This window comes from Salvelinus namaycush, chromosome 6, assembly GCF_016432855.1.
Source record: "Salvelinus namaycush isolate Seneca chromosome 6, SaNama_1.0, whole genome shotgun sequence".
NCBI lineage: Eukaryota > Metazoa > Chordata > Actinopteri > Salmoniformes > Salmonidae > Salvelinus > Salvelinus namaycush.
The window spans coordinates 47,519,708-47,539,807 of record NC_052312.1 but is presented as its reverse complement, the minus strand read 5'-3'; the positions used below and the strand labels follow the sequence as shown (position 1 = coordinate 47,539,807).

General features: G+C 46.1%; 1 protein-coding gene across 3 annotated transcripts in view; it reads left to right on the top strand.

The window, feature by feature from the left end:
- Positions 1-20,100, top strand: part of LOC120050110 (neuron navigator 3-like) — a 226,253-nt gene that overhangs the window by 152,149 nt on the left and 54,004 nt on the right. For all 3 annotated transcript variants that reach the window (XM_038996755.1, XM_038996754.1, XM_038996753.1), the window contains exons 11-12: positions 1,849-2,253; positions 3,127-3,246. In XM_038996755.1, coding sequence (XP_038852683.1) covers positions 1,849-2,253; positions 3,127-3,246 — 525 coding nt within the window. The remainder of the gene's footprint in view (positions 1-1,848; positions 2,254-3,126; positions 3,247-20,100) is intronic.

Genomic DNA, 20,100 nt, shown 5'->3' with positions numbered 1-20,100 from the left:
GCGTCAGTGTTAGACAGTGGTTAGAGATGGCTCAGTCTCAGTGTTAAACAGTGGTTAAAGAAGGATCAGTCTCAGTGTTAGACAGTTGTTAAAGATTGATCAGTCTCAGTGTTAGTCAGTGGTTAGAGATGGATCAGTCTCAGTGTTAGTCAGTGGTTAAAGATGGATCAGTCTCAGTGTTAGACAGTGGTTAGAGATGGATCAGTCTCAGTGTTAGTCAGTGGTTAGAGAAGGATCAGTCTCAGTGTTAGACAGTGGTTAAAGATGGATCAGTCTCAGTGTTAGACAGTGGTTAGAGATGGATCAGTCTCAGTGTTAGTCAGTGGTTAGAGATGGATCAGTCTCAGTGTTAAACAGTGGTTAGAGATGGATCAGTCCCAGTGTTAGACAGGGGTTTAAGATGGATCAGTCTCATTGTTAGTCAGTGGTTAGAGAAGGATCAGTCTCAGTGTTAGACAGTGGTTAGAGATGGATCAGTCTCAGTGTTAGTCAGTGGTTAGAGATGGAGCAGTCTCAGTGTTAGACAGTGGTTAGAGATGGATCAGTCTTAGTGTTAGTCAGTGGTTAGAGAAGGATCAGTCTCAGTGTTAGACAGTGGTTAGAGATGGATCAGTCTCAGTGTTAGACAGTGGTTAGAGATGGATCAGTCTCAGTGTTAGACAGTGGTTAGAGATGGATGTCATCTGTCCCTAATGATCATCACAATCCATCTTGTTGTTATGCTCCTCTCAGCATCTTTACTTTGGCTCTTGTTAGATACAGTTTGAATCTCTTTAAAATCAAGTTTTATATCCTGTTTTATAAATCATGAGATATAAACAGCCATAGTGTGAATAGGATGGAATGTATTGGAACATGTAGATTTTAGGACATTGATATTTGTGGATTATACACCAATGATATAGATGACCTCCAGACATGACTGTAATGTAGTTATCTTACCACCAGAGAGAGCTCAAGCTGTGTGTGTGTGTGTGTGTGTGTGTGTGTGTGTGTGTGTGTGTGTGTGTGTGTGTGTGTGTGTGTGTGTGTGTGTGTGTGTGTGTGTGTGTGTGTGTGTGTGTGTGTGTGTGTGTGTGTGTGCAATAGAGCACTTTCAGTACAGAGCAAAAACTGAGATTGTGTTTTGCATAACTGTGAATATGTGTTTTGCATAGTTTTTGAGTGAACTATCCCTTTAAAACACTGAAAGAAATAGAACGTTAGGAAGGTCAGGCTACGAGATAGCAGGCTAGACACACACATATACACACACAAACACACACTTACAGTAGGTGATGTGTGTGGAGGTAACGAGTGGCATCCATTTTAGGGAAACTGCTTCGTTGCAACAACACTACCAGTCTTTCTGCCTGAGCAACGTATCCTTCATACAACGGTGCACATGCTAATAGGAACATCTTTTAGGGACATTTGGGTCTGTGTGTTGAGCTGGCTATGGGTTCACCATATGGTCATTCAACAGGGTCTCTCCAAACTAAACTCCTGTCACCTTGGGGTGAAGTTGACCCTAGATGCTGATCTAATCTTGGATCAGTTTTGCACTTCACCCCAGAGCTCACCCTGGTGGAAAGATTGGGAATATTTGTAAAGCGTCAGCAGAGCTGAAAGTATTGATCTCTCTGCTCAAATCCTCTCTGTGGCTGTGCCAGGGGGCTGAGCTGATCTGTCCCTAAACTTTCCTAATCACGCTTTCTTTCTCACAATCCCCCTCTCTCTCTCTTTTCCTCTCTCTCTTTTCCTCTCTCTCTTTTCCTCTCTCTCTCTCTCTCTCTCTCTCTCTCTCTCTCTCTCTCTCTCTCTCTCTCTCTCTCTTTTCTGCTCTCTCCAACTCTCTGCCCTCTTCAGCACCTTGGAGACGACCTTCGACAGCACAGTGACCACAGAGGTCAACGGGCGGAGCATCACCAGTCGCTCCGCCCCCATGACCTCCTGGCGCCTCGGCCAATCAGCCCCAAGCCCCCGCCTACAAGCTGGCGACGCCCCTTCTATGCCCAGTACCTACACCACAGTCCCACCACCTCGGACGGGTGCCAGCACAGGTGGCGCCACTGGGCGGTACGGTCACTCGGACTCCTCCCGGTTTGTGTACAGCGCCCCCCTGAGGCGAGCGGCGACGGCAGGGGCGAGAGGGGCCGAGCAGGGGGAGAAGGGAGGAGGGCCGGAGGGGATGCTGGAGATGGACGTGGCAGGGTACATGAGCGACGGAGACATCCTGGGGAAGAACGTCAGGACAGATGACATCACCAGTGGGTAAGCGACTACGCCGTAGACAGAATAGAATAGATTCTATATTGTCCGTTGGTTAGAACGTAAATGTGTCTTCTGCTTCTCCCAACACCCCCAGGCACACATACATTCAGGGTCAATCCTGTTATTGAAAACAAAAATCACAGTTATTGCCAAGGCCTTAGCGATTCTTCCAAATGGAATGGTGAGACAGGAGAACATATGAGGGGCGATGAAGTTGTGGCATTCACACAGTTATTGAGCTGCGACGGGAGGAATTCACCATACATGTACATTCCATACCAACTCTCAATAGCTGGCTGACACATCGCTCAGTGAGAAAGAGTAGCCACAGATCTATTGTACATCACTGTGTTAGTCGTTAACCTTCCTCTGTGAACACTGATAAGTGCTCTTCCCCAACACCCACATGATCTGAGTCCCAGATTGCACCTTATTCCCTATATAGTGCACTACATTTGACCAGGCCTCATAGGGCTCTGGTATAAAGTAGTGCACTATAAAGGGAATAGGGTGCCATGTGGAACTTATCCCTGCATTAGTTCTCCCATCCTATTTGTTCATGTATGAAATTGATTTATTGAACACCACCCGAACGAACCATCCACATTAACTATGATTAAGTTACTGTAGGAGCAAAACGTATAGCACCTAGGGATGAAAAAGTGATTAGCTGAATTATGATCCTAATTAGCTTAAACCTAATGTGCTTTCATGTGCTATCAGCCGTCTCTGATTACAACCCTGTAAATGTGTGCGCACACACGTGGGCATGCACACACGCACACACACTCCCAATACACACACACACTCACACTCCCGATACACACAGTCGCGCACACAACCCAGCTTAGTGATTTAGTTTCTTCTTTATAGGTACCTTACAGACGGTGGTCTTCACCTATACTCGCGGAACGTCGGTCGCGCCCCTGACCTGAACACGTCGCTAGAGGTCACCCAGAGGGTGGTCAAGGAGGTGCACGGGGACGCAGACAGGTAAGGGCGTGGCTTCATCACAACTATTTGGATTACTGGTGGAGGAGGGTGCAATTTCCCCTAGCGGATGATCTTGGATCATTATTGCATTTTCTCCACTAACGATTAAGGCTAGGATTGGGGAGGGGAAGCTGATCCTGGATCTGTACCTTTGGGAAACTTTCACATGGAGCGTTACTTGTGTTTCTGGACCACTGTATTGAAACCAATGGGAGGAACTGGTTTCTTGATTGAAGAATAGGATTAGTTGAATCAGTTTGTGTTACTGCCTGGGCTGAAGCAAAAGCCTGCTGCATCCACATGGTGCGTTGCAGATCAAATCCCACAGTTTCTCTCTCATATCTTTTCATATTAGCACTGAATTTACCTATAGCTGCTGTTTTTAAAGGAAGGTTTTACTAGCAGTGACTGTGATATGTGGTTGTTGAATGCACTGAATGTAAGTCACTCTGGATAAGAGCGTCTGCTAAATGACCAATATGTAAATGTAAGACGAGAATGCCCTTCGCCAGAAATGACACGCTCTCCCGTCTCCCAGACAGAAAGCTGCCGTCGCAAACCAGGCGGAAGAGAAATGTCATTGATTTCATTCTGTCAAGCTGTGATTTGATGACATGCAATCATAGCAGCGGGGAGAGAAGTGATGAGGTGATGTCGCAGCGTGGATATAGGGATTCTGAGAAGACTTAAATGAATGTGTTCTTGGAAGTTTGAGAAAGGTCTGTAAATTGGATGCAGTACTCTGCTGGTTACTCTGTGGACGCCCAGATTCATTCAATTATCAGACTGTCAGAATCCACTGTTCTGGATGCAGCACTTTTTCAAGCTTCTAATAAAATCTTTGGTTTGATAGTATGTTTAATTTCCTATCTGTTCAATTATTATTATTATTATTATATGTTATGCATTTGTGGTTCCGACTATAATGGTAGCTGTCATCATTTGACTGAGGCGAACAGGAGGACAGAATAAGAGAAAGGGTCTGAGCAGAGTAAACGTTGATTTATCAAAGAGGAAGAAACAGATTTTGCTTGGTGTGTCTTCCTTTGTGCTCCTAGACTTGATCATCAAGCGGTTGTTTTGTATCCTGGAGGGTTGGAGGTTCTCTGTAGCAGTCAGAGGAGAGAGTCAGATCATATCTGGGACTTTCCAACCGTCAAAGCGGCGGGTCTGAATACAGTATAACCTCTACGCTCGTCACGTTAACTCTCATCTCGCTGTCAGCCTGTCAGCTTTGATCTGGAGGTGAACTGACTGATAGATCTAAGCTAATCAAACGCATCAGTCCAGACCACACTGTCCACTGTGCCGTCCACTGTGCCGTCCACTGTGCCGTCCACTGTGCCGTCCACTGTGCCGTCCACTGTGCCGTCCACTGTGCCGTCCACTGTGCCGTCCACTGTGCCGTCCACTGTGCCGTCCACTGTGCCGTCCACTGTGCTGTCTTCCCCCAGACTCCACTTTCACTCATATCGCCTCCAGACATGGGTTTATATACTATTTGAAATCATTTGTAATATTTTATCTAAGCTTGATTGAGCCCTGACATAATAAACCTGCTTCTGGCAGGCAAGAGCAAACGCTCAAAGTTTTTGAACTATTTCAAATACTATCTGAACCCAGGATCGCCTCCTCCTGCATGTACTACGCTCTATTTACTACCCCTAACTAATCCATACCAAACTTTAAGATGACGGCGTGACTTTTACTGGAGGACGTAGTTGCATAGTCTGGCACCTCAGGGATAATGGGATATGTAGTCTCTGATCCCATAGACGTGGGAAGGAGGCCAGGTATAGCAGCCTAGATAAGGATCTTTCAGGAGTGAATTACGGAAGGCTGCTTTTTGCCCGGAGGAGGGAGGCTAAATCCCCCTGCTCTAATGCTTCCTTCCTGTCTGCCTCAGGATCTGCATCCTAAATGGCACCCTATTCCCTATATAATACACTACTATTGACCAGGGCTCATAGGGCTCTGGTCAAAAATACTGCACTATATAGGGAATAGGGTGCCATTTGAGATGCATCCAGTGTGTGTTAGTGTGATTGTAGCGCCTGACATTTCTCAGTCCCACTGACATCTGACGGGCTCTGGGAAGGAAATTCATTTGGGAGCCTCTCGCTCAACTGAGCTAGGCTTTTGTGCAGTCTCCTCTCTCTCTCTCTCTCTCTCTCTCTCTCTCTCTCTCTCTCTCTCTCTCTCCCTTCCACCGTGATGGATACACTCAAATCATTCTCATCCCAAAACTTTTGGAACATGCGGAAGTCCATATTTCCTAAAGCCCCTGCCTAACTTTGCCCTAACTTTCTCTCCTGTCCTCTCGGCATCCAAACTGGTGCTACATGCTGCAGTACCTCTTTTCACGTAGAGAAACTGTGCTCTCTACACAACAGGAGCATCTTTACGGAGATGGTTGACTACAGGCTCGTTAGAAGCAATCAAGACTTGCTTTGATGCCTGGTGTCCTTTGACCTGGAGTTCCCACTTGCCTCTTCACTGCGTTTTCACAGTCAAAGGTCCAGTTGTTAGCAGTTTACTGTGTGAAAAACTCCATCCTGAAATTCAGCTTTCAACCAACCAAATCGAATATTGTTCCATACACCGGTAGTTAATAGTAAGCAATTTAACATGTTAAACCAATTTACTTTCTCAATTGAAACTTTTGGGCTTGGTTGTTAAACTTGATGGACTGTTTTCCTGGACCCAGATAAAGCCTAGTACCGGATAGATACATAGAAATACTCTATAGGGAATCTCCTTTGAAATTGCTTTTAAGTCCAGGAATAGTCTTAATCTGGGTCCAGGAAAACAAACTGGCGCTATTCCACCCAAAATGAGCTTCCATCTTGTGACTAGTCTTCCTTCCCATTGGTCACAGCTCCCTGACAAATTACAAGGCCTAATTGAGAAGGTAAACAGGCCCATCCTCAGCCAGAGACAGAGAGATGGAGAGGGAGAGAGATTTGGATGAGGTACTGTAAAAAAAGTTTTGTTTTGCATAAAGAGCTCCGTTGGGGCTCATTACCTTTCATGGTTATGTCTGCTAACCAACGAGTCCCCTGGCAGCTCTCAAGGCAGCGGTATTCGCAACACTACGGAGGCTACCTAGCTAAATCCATCTAAATGAATACTGATTGGGAATGGTAAGTAACATTTGAAGGAAGAGACCATGTGGTGCAGAAACAGTGTGGATTTGTGTTTAGTTCTATGGAGTTTTTATTAGTTGTTTTTTTACAGTAGGCTGCCTAAACAGTTGGAGTGGATGTGTGCTTGAGTCTGTTCAATACTGATGTCATAAATACATATGCCACTAATGATCGCTCAATCGAAAAAGCAATGCATTGTATTTACATGGAGCTGGCTTCGATAGTTGAGCTGATGATGTGAGGCTCTGGTCTGCTCAGTCAATGTCGCCCTCGTCCTTTGTAGAATCTTCCGGGTCGTCGTGTGAGAGGTTCACGTGGTCTGAGAGATTCGGAGATTCGTCCGCGTCGGTCAGTGTTCTCGTACTTGATTTGAGCATATTTTCAGCTGCAGTCTGATATATGCTAGTTTAGTATGCACTTTTTTAGGGGATCAATAGTTCAGATTTCATACCATTTCACGTGTGGAGCAAGCTCTCACGTTTCCTGGTCTGTAGAGTTGAAATTAGAATTAGCCCTTTTCAATGTGGCGGACAAGTCCTCCCGTTATTTGGAACTAAGGTGACTTTTCATCACGGGGGCTTTTATAGAAATGTAGAAAAAGGGTTGGTTCATCATTTCCAACCAATGTCTATTCACTTGGCCGTGGCCGCTGAGTGAGCATCAGTTTACTTATGAAAACAATTCTCTCATTTAGAAGACTAAATATCACATTACATCATTTACATCAAATAGTTTAATCTTCACTCATTCATTTTATACAATAATTAGATGCACGCCTCATAACTGAGGAACCTGTATAAACAGAGTTAGGGTAATGTGGCTGTATTGTCTTTCATGAGGTCACAAACATGAAACAAAATGGACCGGGTCGTAGCTGGCTTCTCCACCGACCGTTTCCACATTCTCCAAAATAAGAATATTGTTCAATTCTCAAATTCTGGGATGTAGTAGAATTTGGCGGGAGAGTTCCTTTGTTCTACTGTGACCCACTCTCCCATATTGCATGGTCAGGTAGACAAGAGTCTCTGCAAGGAATTTACGACGTGGTTGTAAAGTCGTAAAACTGCCCACCCCTCCCTTCCTAACAGGAGAGGGGGGGGTTGTTCACATCTCTGCTAGCCAGTTCACTGAAAGGGCTAGCATCATGACACTGCCTTACAAAGGGCTCATGACCATGCCAATGGCCTCATAAAGAAGAGTCCTATTGAGATGGCACAGTAGCACTGCCAGTCAATGGCCTCATCCTGCTGTTTCACCAGTATTGAGACGTCTTGCACCGCCAGTCAAGACTCATCCTCCTGTTTCACCAGTATTGAGACGTCTTGCACCGCCAGTCAAGACGTCTTGCACCGCCAGTCAAGACTCATCCTCCTGTTTCACCAGTATTGAGACGTCTTGCACCGCCAGTCAAGACTCATCCTCCTGTTTCACCAGTATTGAGACGTCTTGCACCGCCAGTCAAGACTCATCCTCCTGTTTCACCAGTATTGAGACGTCTTGCACCGCCAGTCAAGACTCATCCTCCTGTTTCACCAGTATTGAGACGTCTTTCACCGCCAGTCAAGACTCATCCTCCTGTTTCATCAGTATTGAGACGTCTTGCACCGCCAGTCAAGACGTCTTGCACCGCCAGTCAAGACTCATCCTCCTGTTTCATCAGTAATTAGACGTCTTGCAACGCCAGTCAAGACTCGTCCTCCTGTTTCATCAGTATTGAGACGTCTTGCACCGCGAGTCAAACCTCGTCCTCCTGTTTCACCAGTATTGAGATGTCTTGCACCGCCAGTCAAGACTCATCCTCCTGTTTCACCAGTATTGAGACGTCTTGCACCGCCAGTCAAGACTCATCCTCCTGTTTCACCAGTATTGAGATGTCTTGCACCGCCAGTCAAGACTCATCCTCCTGTTTCACCAGTATTGAGATGTCTTGCACCGCCAGTCAAGACTCGTCCTCCTGTTTCATCAGTATTGAGACGTCTTGCAACGCCAGTCAAGACTCATCCTCCTGTTTCACCAGTATTGAGACGTCTTGCACCGCCAGTCAAGACTCATCCTCCTGTTTCACCAGTATTGAGACGTCTTGCACCGCCAGTCAAGACTCATCCTCCTGTTTCACCAGTATTGAGGCGTCTTGCACCGCCAGTCAAGACTCAACCTCCTGTTTCATCAGTAATTAGACATCTTGCAACGCCAGTGAAGACTCATCCTCCTGTTTCATCAGTAATTAGACGTCTTGCAACGCCAGTGAAGACTCATCCTCCTGTTTCATCAGTATTGAGACATCTTGCACCGCCAGTCAAGACTCACCCTCCTGTTTCACCAGTATTGAGACGTCTTGCACCGCCAGTCAAGACTCATCCTCCTGTTTCACCAGTATTGAGACGTCTTGCAACGCCAGTCAAGACTCATCCTCCTGTTTCACCAGTATTGAGACGTCTTGCACCGCCAGTCAAGACTCATCCTCCTGTTTCACCAGTATTGAGACGTCTTGCACCGCCAGTCAAGACTCATCCTCCTGTTTCACCAGTATTGAGACGTCTTGCAACGCCAGTCAAGACCCGTCCTCCTGTTTCACCAGTATTGAGATGTCTTGCACCGCCAGTCAAGATTCATCCTCCTGTTTCACCAGTATTGAGACGTCTTGCACCGCCAGTCAAGACTCATCCTCCTGTTTCACCAGTATTGAGACGTCTTGCACCGCCAGTCAAGACTCATCCTCCTGTTTCACCAGTATTGAGATGTCTTGCACCGCCAGTCAAGATTCATCCTCCTGTTTCACCAGTATTGAGACGTCTTGCACCGCCAGTCAAGACTCATCCTCCTGTTTCACCAGTATTGAGACGTCTTGCAATGCCAGTCAAGACTCGTCCTCCTGTTTCACCAGTATTGAGATGTCTTGCACCGCCAGTCAAGAGTCATCCTCCTGTTTCACCAGTATTGAGACGGCTTGCACCGCCAGTCAAGACTCATCCTCCTGTTTCACCAGTATTGAGATGTCTTGCACCGCCAGTCAAGACTCGTCCTCCTGTTTCATCAGTATTGAGACGTCTTGCAACGCCAGTCAAGACTCGTCCTCCTGTTTCACCAGTATTGAGACGTCTTGCACCGCCAGTCAAGACTCATCCTCCTGTTTCACCAGTATTGAGACGTCTTGCACCGCCAGTCAAGACTCATCCTCCTGTTTCACCAGTATTGAGACGTCTTGCACCGCCAGTCAAGACTCATCCTCCTGTTTCACCAGTATTGAGACGTCTTGCACGTCCACCCTTTAGACCTTTGTTAGCAGCTAGCTGTGGTTAATGCTCTGAGGTGGCAGCAAAACTTGCGTCAAAGGAGGCGGCCGTCGAAACAAAGCCTCTATTCACTGTCAAGGTGAATCACATGGAAGAAAAATGTCTTGAGTCAATCCTTGAGCCACAGTGAAGGAGAATCATTCCAAGCCTTTGTTGCCTTCTCTGAAGAGAATATTGGAATCTGACAAGGTCATGTTATGTACAGGCCTTCAGCATTTGTTATGGAAAATGCGATGGAAGAATGTGTACAAATTTGGTTCTGATGCTGTTACAATCTGAAATTCCACCTTCATGAACAGATGCCTAAGCAAGTGATGCATTTCCCCTTAAACGGTGTTGCCAGTCTGCAGTAGACACAATAACTAGTCAAACTGTGGTTTTTCTACATCCACTCTCATGATCTGGCATTATGAAACAATTGTGACTTCTGCTCTGGCTAAAAGCCCATCTAAAAATAGCCCAACTCATACATCATAAATGAGTGTGTGCTCATTGCTCTACTGTCAGGCGAGGCCGTCGAGGCACAAGCGGGTGTGTTTTGACACGACAGCCTCCTGATTCTCAGCACAGGCATGAATAAGTAAAGGGCTCTGCTTTTAGCGTCTCTGTGTCTCTAAGTCTATCCCTCTGCTGCCTACATGGAGCCAGCTAGGAGAAGGCCGGACTGGTGATGGCAGCTGGCTCTGCACTTTTCTGTTTGAAAAGGAAGCTTTGGGGGATTTGTTTGTGTGTGTGTGTGTGTGTATGTGTGTGTGTGTGTGTGTGTGTGTGTGTGTGTGTGTGTGTGTGTGTGTGTGTGTGTGTGTGTGTGTGTGTGTGTGTGTGTGTGTGTGTGTGTGTGTGTGTGTGCATACACTAATTATCTATTTGTTTACCATGGCTCAGAGTGAAACAATATTTTACTTTGAATCTCAGTTTTTCTGGCATTTCTAATGCACTGGCATTGGTCCAAGTTTCTCTGGCATTCCCCATTCAGCAAACTGTATTCATCATTAACCAGAGTAATATTGTCCTGGGGAGGAAGGGCCTGTCATGAACCCATTCACCGTACTAATTAAAGTCTAAATAATTTAGTAGAGTCAATGGTGTAAGGAATGGGCACAGATTGTCACAGATATGTATTCTGGTCCTACTGTAGGAGGGGGATGGGGTATCATCTCTCATCAGGATGGGGTATCATCTCCCATCAGGATGGGGTATCATCTCCCATCAGGATGGGGTATCATCTCCCATCGGGATGGGGTATCATCTCCCATCGGGATGGGGGTATCATCTCCCATCAGGATGGGGTATCATCTCTCATCAGGATGGGGTATCATCTCTCATCAGGATGGGGTATCATCTCTCATCAGGATGGGGTATCATCTCTCATCAGGATGGGGTATCATCTCTCATCAGGATGGGGTATCATCTCTCATCAGGATGGGATATCATCTCTCATCAGGATGGGGTATCATCTCCCATCAGGATGGGGTATCATCTCTCATCAGGATGGAGTATCATCTCCCATCAGGGTGGGGTATCATCTCTCATCAGGATGGGGTATCATCTCCCATCAGGATGGGGTATCATCTCTCATCAGGATGGGGTATCATCTCTCATCAGGATGGGGTATCATCTCCCATCAGGATGGGGTATCATCTCTCATCAGGATGGGGTATCATCTCTCATCAGGATGGGGTATCATCTCTCATCAGGATGGGGTATCATCTCTCATCAGGATGGGGTATCATCTCTCATCAGGATGTGGTATCATCTCCCATCAGGATGGGGGATCATCTCCCATCAGGATGGGGTATCATCTCTCATCAGGATGGGGTATCATCTCTCATCAGGATGGGGTATCATCTCCCATCAGGATGGGGGTATCATCTCCCATCAGGATGGGGTATCATCTCCCATCAGGATGGGGTATCATCTCTCATCAGGATGGGGTATCATCTCTCATCAGGATGGGGTATCATCTCTCATCAGGATGGGGTATCATCTCTCATCAGGATGGGGAATCATCTCTCATCAGGATGGGGTATCATCTCTCATCAGGATGGGGTATCATCTCTCATCAGGATGGGGTATCATCTCTCATCAGGATGGGGTATCATCTCCCATCAGGATGGGGAATCATCTCTCATCAGGATGGGGTATCATCTCTCATCAGGATGGGGTATCATCTCTCATCAGGATGGGGTATCATCTCTCATCAGGATGGGGTATCATCTCTCATCAGGATGGGGAATCATCTCTCATCAGGATGGGGTATCATCTCTCATCAGGATGGGGTATCATCTCTCATCAGGATGGGGAATCATCTCTCATCAGGATGGGGTATCATCTCTCATCAGGATGGGGTATCATCTCTCATCAGGATGTGGTATCATCTCCCATCAGGATGGGGAATCATCTCTCATCAGGATGGGGTATCATCTCTCATCAGGATGGGGTATCATCTCTCATCAGGATGGGGTATCATCTCTCATCAGGATGTGGTATCATCTCCCATCAGGATGGGGTATCATCTCCCATCAGGATGGGGTATCATCTCTCATCAGGATGTGGTATCATCTCCCATCAGGATAGGGTATCCTACTGTATGATGTAGGGGTCTATTAGAAAACATGTGCAAAATATGAATGTTTAAATAGTTTGTCGGTAAGTGTGGCTCAGTTAGTTGAGCACGGCACTTGCCTTGCCAGGATTGTGGGTTTGATTCCCGCTGGGCCCACCCATATATAACATGTATGCACGCGTAACTGTGGATGAAAGCATCTGCTAAGTGTCATGTATTACAGCCAGTATTAGGCTCAGTTTAGAAGGTCAAGGATTTGTCCGACCCCACCAAGGTGATTGGACTTATGGTAGACGCTAAGTTATTTTGTGTTTATGCACAATATCCTTTGTGGTTATGCCCACTATCTTTCCCCTCACGTAGGCCGACGGTGTTTCTGCGATTCATCCACTAGGCAAAACCCTGACAGGTAGCCCCTCTGTGGCCATATGTCCTCTCCTCTCTCCCAGTAGACACATCAGAGGATCAGTGGTGCGGTCAACCCTGTCTGGCAGCAGGGAGGGGGGGGGGGGGGGGGCAGGTAGTGTTCCCCCCCCAGAGGGCTTCGTATCCTGGGGATCATCCATCCACCTGCCCCTGTGTCTGGCTGGACCCTGTACCCCTCGGATCAGAGCCTGAGGGTGAAGGAGGTTGTGGGTAAAGACACATGCTGGGAGGGGCAAGACACGGTTGTCTGCTTCCCTGATGGCTGACCGCAAATGATTGCACTGCTGTGTGTGTGTGTGTGTGTGTGTGTGTGTGTGTGTGTGTGTGTGTGTGTGTGTGTGTGTGTGTGTGTGTGTGTGTGTGTGTGTGTGTGTGTGTGTGTGTGTGTGTGTGTGTGTGTGTGTGTGTGTGTGTCACATATGTGTCATATATCAGGTCATATGTGAAGACATTTTTGGCAGATGTATCAACAGGTAGCATCAACAGGTAGCATCAACAGGTAGCATCAACAGGTAGCACCAACAGAGTGCACCAACAGAGTGCACCAACAGAGTGCATCAACAGAGTGCATCAACAGAGTGCACCAACAGAGTGCACCAACAGAGTGCACCAACAGAGTGCACCAACAGAGTGCACCAACAGAGTGCACCAACAGAGAGCATAAGCTTTATGACATGGTACCATGACAGCATCTAGTTATCAGATTCATCCAAACACTACATCGAAGTAGATTATCTTCCATTCCCTGCTTCTGCCCCACAGTGTAGTGGATTCACACACACACACACACACGCACAAACACACACACACAAAACGAGGGGGGGACGGGGCGACCCCTTGTTTATTTTGTATGACAGATCTAGTATATCCAATCTACGTCTGAGGAAAGGTGCTCAAAGTAGAAGTCAACAAGGAACAGAAATAGCAATGCATGTGAATTGTGTTCAGTACAGTGAGATAACGTAGCGTAGCATTTTCCCCATTACCAGAAGCAGCTGCTCTTTCTCGGTTTTCTAATGTTATGGAGACTGGAAAGTTGTAATTAACTGGTGTTTGTTGTTGCTCGATGCAGAGCCTAAAATCTGAAAGGGAGAACGAGAGAGTCGCCGCTTGCCAGAGTTATAATGATTGCAGTGCAGGTGCCTGGGAGACGCCCTTGAGAAAGCGGTGCAAGCGAGAACTTGGAAAAAAAGTTTACATCCTGGAAGTTACAGCTGAGAGACACTGCATACAAAGGCATTGGTTATTTCCAAATGGATAAATGCTGGAGCCAAAAGCTCTGGGGTGACTAGGATCAGATTCCCCTCTCCAATCTTAATCTTATTCAAAAGTAGGGGGAAATGCCAAACTGACCCAAGATCAGCGTCTTGTGGCAACTTCACCCTACACCGAGCCAAATACTTGTCAAGGCTGACACAACACCTCAAGAGACGGTCGAAGTTTGAGGACAAACGAGCTCCACTGAAACAAAGTACATCAACACAGACTAGTGCTGTCACGCCTCATTATTTAGAAAGGCAAGGTATTGACAGGAAGGCAGCTACTCTGTGACTAAATGCCTCAGCTCAGATCGATGCCGAGTCATGAATGATGGCTAATATGGCCGCCGCCAAACACAGGGCGGTGACAAAGAATCGTCCCAGTGAGTTTGTCTGGCAACGAGGGTTGATTTTCTTGCAGGGTTAAGGTGTCCATATTAGGAAAGAGTCACACATCCATGGAAGTGACTCAGACACAACCTCCATGGATGTGGGACTGTCCTAATATGGATACCATACAGGGCTGTGTTTCTCCACCACAGGGATAAACAAACAGAATGATCATTAGCCCAACGACAGTAAGACTCATTCCCTATTATAATCAGCTGATGGTGTGTTTTGTGTGTTAAGCAGTGGAGGGCGGCCCGAGTTTCTGAAGCTAGAGATTCCATTTTGTTGATACTATATTGCCGGGTGATTCAGAGAAGTAGGCCAGAGACAACCACAGAGGGCTGTGGTGGTTGAATGGTAATAGAGGCTTGTTGTTGCCAGCCTTTTTCTGGGACGTTCTGTGTGATGTGAAATCATGGGTCTAAAAGGAATATTACCTGGGATGATTGAATTTAGTATTTTTTGTAAGAATGAATGAAAGTCACATTATTAATAATTCAATTGACTGCCGCGCTGCCTGGCTCTGTTGTGGATTATACAAATGTAATCATATTAAATGATGCATGTTATTGCATAATTACAGCGATAAAAGTTTTATGAGTCTACATGGGCCTCGGTTGTTTCGATCAAAGACGCCAATCATGAATTCCGTAAACAAGATCCAGAATTTGCAGAAGACTAGAGATGAAGTTTGAGGATGATAATGGATAGATTGTGTGCTGTCATATTGTAATGCCTAACCTCCGTGAATACTGCTGTAGCGCAGTTGAAGAAAATGCATACATGGTAGACTAGTCCACTAGTCCATGTAGACTAGTCCACTAGTCCATGTAGACTAGTCCATATAGAAATATTGACCTCTACTTTACACCTAATTATGACTGATCCAATCATCACACATATATCCTGGGTGGCCACAGTAATTATGGTATTTGAATGAATGAATGAATGGAGAATTGGATTTGTCACAAGCATAAGACACCTAGGGACAATAGAGACACACCTCTTTAATCTGGTGCCCCACATAGAGAGGTGGAATACCATTATCCTAGAGAGGAGAGGATCCCGGTTGTGCTGTGCCAGTACAGGGGATCAGACTCAGCGTGGGGAGCTGGGGCCTGGGAGCTGGGAGCTGAGGGCTGGGGCCTGGGAGGGGGGGGGGGGGGGGGGGGGGGGCTTACAGTGGTAGCGGCAGTGGTGGCGCCAGCAAGCGTGCCACAGAAGGCAGGGGCAGACAGCTGGGTGACCCCGAGGGTGCCAGATGGTGCCAGCCACCCCATTTGAGCCAGGCTGGCTGCCAAGCATTGTGGGAAACATAAAGTAGTGTCTCTCTGGCTCTTGGGAAGTGAGACAAAGTGATATAGTAGCTGGTGTCTTGTTTCTCTGGAGATGCAGAGCCATTTTATTCATACTGTGACTCCGCCATGTTGTAATGTTCAGCCTTGAGGCAGCAGAACACAGAATAGTCCGTCTGTCTAATCTACACCAGAGAAAGGGTGAGGACTGTGCACGGCATGCTGTTGTCATCTGGACTGGCTGTGTTGTACTGTAGTCTGCAGCTTGTGTTGTTGGACTGAGCTCATGTGGTGTTGTTTTGGTTGGCCCCTGACTGGCACTGCTGGCTGGTAAAAGCCATCTGCACTGCAGCAGCGACCAAGCCCTGTCTTGTGCAAACCAAGCCAGGCAGAGGAGCAGTGACGTGCCGCTGTCTATTTCCTCAAGGCATGTCTCATTCCCAGCATCTGCAAAATAACTATTTAATTGAGTTGAACACTGTTCAATTGGATTCTACTGGCTGTGACAGCCATTATGTTTATCAAATACTTGGTTTTCAAGGCCAAATCTAAAAATGACGTATTGAAACAATGTCAATCACATTGCCCTCTAAAGCCAATGCTCATAATGACTTCCATTTAGTCTGAATCCCCATCAGCCTCATTCTGTGGTTAGGAAACAAGCCTTGTGAATAATGTCTAGAGATGAATCTATAAAGACAGCCTGCCTGCCTGCCTCACCTATTATATATGAGCTCATTTCCAGTCAAGGCTTTTCAGACCAACAGCACACCGTTTGCTCACTCTTCTTCCAGGAAGGGGTTCTGTTGTTGTCTCTCATCCTGAGGCTACTAGATTCATCCCCCTTTCTTTCCATCCTGCTGCAATTAACCCCTCGGGGTCCAGCGCTGGCTCTTATTGGTCTGTGGGGCGTCTCTTGGCGATTAAGTGGGTGGCGGGCAGATCCTGACGGGAGGGAGGGGAATAGGGGGGAGGAGGGGTTGTGCGGAGCGATGGGGTAGGTGTCCCTCCACTCTCTGTCACTATCCGAGTGCAGTCGTGTCACAGCTAGCTGTACAGCCAGCCAGGGCAGGTGGGCTGGGCTCCTGACTCTAGTTAGGGCGCTATAGTCAGTCAGCCAACCAGGGAAGGAGCCAGGCAGGGAAGGAGAGCCTCAGCCAGCCAGCCAGCCGGTCCCTGTAACAACAGACAGCCATAATCCATCCATCCTTCCCAGAGAGGTGAGTGGGAGTCAGCTGGCTCCAATGCTTTACCCCCCCCCCCTTCACACTTTACCCCCCCTTTCACACACACACACACACACACACACACACACACACACACACACACACACACACACACACACACACACACACACACACACACGCTATTGATTGCTGTTCGTTTGGTGTGCTCTCTCAGATCAGTAGGGAATGACTTATACTGATGGGACAGTTTACAGTTTGGCTTTACAGTTTGGCTTTGGCTAAGCTGGATGAGCCTGCTGGTTAAGAGAGAGGGGAAACATTGATTAAGGTCATTTAGCACGGCGTGTTTTCTGACGTGTAATTGCGAGAGCCTCGGGGCTCAATAGCATTAGGCTAGGATTATAGGACGGACTAACACGGCTAGAGCACTTTGAAAGCAGTTTCTTTGAAAGCGTCCCCGTTATGGCGTCGACGTGTGTCTCACAATTCACTTCACCATACACTGCTCTAAACCATGTTCAGCGTTTTACTCTCTTTGTTTTGAGGTGGAATGGGTGTCACTGATTGATCCTGAGTGTATTTCATGGTATTAAGCGAATGGGTGTCACTGATTGATCCTGAGTGTATTTCATGGTATTAAGCGAATGGGTGTCACTGATTGATCCTGAGTGTATTTCATGGTATTAAGCGAATGGGTGTCACTGATTGATCCTGAGTGTATTTCATGGTATTAAGCGAATGGGTGTCACTGATTGATCCTGAGTGTATTTCATGGTATTAAGCGAATGGGTGTCATCTTGAAAATTATTGTTTATCTCTTTGGTTTTATCGTCTTAACATTTTCATGATTCTTCTGAAGGAACGGTGATGATGTCCTTGAATTATACATACAGTCACTTTCAATTTAGTATTAAAGACAAACCGTTTATGAAAACACCTCAGGGCGTACTCCACCTCCCAACAGATTCTCTGTGGCTGCATTTAGAACATAAACAGTTCTTTACAAAAGGCGTCAAATGAAAAAACCATATGGATGAATGTGCTTGTCATTGTGTTGAGAAATGCTGAGGGAACACATCACTGTAGCTTCTTATTGTGAGAGTCTGGGTGATGTGTGGGAGTTTGGGTCGCTGTTACACAAGAAGTTTTCAGAGAAAGGGTCACATGCTACTGTCGATGCCGGTCACACATACACAACACCACAAGGTACTCTTCTGAAAAGACATCGCTTCTTCCATTCCTCTGTCTGTCTCTGTAGTACAGAGTCTTTACAGCCATCCGTTCTACATGCTGCAAATAGCATTGAAATCGTCTGGGTTTTTTCTCCCTTCGCCGAGCAACACTTACAGTATTGAATATTGCATGAGACGCTGTTTGCATGGATGAGAGGAGCCATTTCATTGCACTCTATGTTTGGAAAGTGCGTACCACAATGCATAGTAGGAAACACTAGCATCAATACTAGACACTGCCGTTGTTATTAAACCTGAGGGAAATCTAGCACGTCAAGAGAAAAGGCTTCTGGGTTTACAGGAAGTTGAACAGTCTTCAGTGTGTATTGTGACTTTCCTAACGTTTATTTTATGGATATTATATATTGTATACAGTACCAGTCAAACGTTTGGACACACCTACTCATTCAAGGGTTTTTCTTTATTGGTACATGATATGGAATCATGTAGTAACCAAAAAAGTGTTAAACAAATCAACATTTCCACCGGTCTACTGTCCATTGCTCGTGTTTCTTGGCCCAAGCAAATCTCTTCTTATTATTGGTGTCCTTTAGTCATGGTTTCTTTGCAGCAATTCGACCATGAAGGCCTGATTCACACAGTCCCGTCTGAACATTTGATGTTGAGATGTGTCTGTTACTTGAACTCTGTGAAGCATTTATTTGAGCTGCAATCTGAGGTGCAGTTAACTCTAATGAACCTATCCTCTGCAGCAGAGGTAACTCTGGGTCTCCCTTTCCTGTGGCGGTCCTCATGAGAGCCAGTTTCATCATAGCGCTTGATGGTTTTTGAGATTGCACTTGAGGAAACTTTCAAAGTTCTTGACATTCTCCGTATTGACTGACCTTCAAGTCTTAAAGTAATGATGGACTGTTGTTTATCTTTGCTTATTTGAGCTGTTCTTGCCATAGTATGGACTTTTACCAAATAGGGCTATCTTCTGTATACCACCCCTACCTTGTCACAACACAACTGATTGGCTCAAACGCATTAAGTTAAGTTAACGCATTGTTAACTTTTATGAAGGCACACCTGTTAATTGAAATGCATTCCAGGTGACTACCTCATGAATCTGTTTGAGAGAATGCCAAGAGTGTGCAAAGCTGTCATCAAGGCAAGGGTGGCTTTGAAGAATCTCAAATATAAAATATACACAAGTGTATATTGATTTGTTTAACACTTTTTTGGTTACTACATGATTCCATATGTGTTATTTCATTGTTTTGATGTCTTATCTAGTTTTCTACAATGTAAAAATAAAGAAAAACCCCTGAATGAGTAGGTGTGTCCAAATGTTTGACAGGTACTGTACATGATATACAGAAGGGGGAATCAACATGCTCTACATCTAGCAACATATCGAGACACACAGCGGGACTTACACGTTGTTGTTTATTAAAGAACTTGTGACTCAAACACCTATACTGTTAGTGTTGACACAGCTTCAGGGCTGTGATAGGGTTATTGGTCATAGCTGTGAGCTCCGTCTGGGGCCGGGCCCCTAGAGATATAGAGAGGCCCCTAGCGTGTGTCGCCCATCCGCAGCTCTGAGGGACTCGCTGTCTGTCAGAGACATCACCGATGATTCCATCAGGGGCTGCTGCCTAGGGATGCACCGCTATTAAATATTCAGCCAATACAGGCATGCTCTCAGGACAGCCCTCAGGGGTCCTCCTGTAAACTGGCCTTGGCTGCACTAAGCTAGGCTGAGGGGGGAGAGGAGTTGAATACCTTTAGGGCTATCTGTAGGGTTACTTTACCTGTACTGTATATTAGTTATTACTACATTTGCACACACTGTATATAGATTTTTCTATTGTGTTATTGACTTACGTTTGTTTATCCCATGTTTAACTCTGTGTTGCTTGTGTCGCACTGCTTTGCTTTATCTTGGCCAGGTCGCAGTTGTAAATGAGAACTTGTTTTTAACTGGCCTACCTGGTTAAATAAAGGTGAAATAAAAATAAATAAATAAAGTTATTACTACTGTATATCTATAGTGCATGTTGTCGAAGGGTGGGTTTATTCATTAATCAATATAATCAAGGAATTAATTCGCC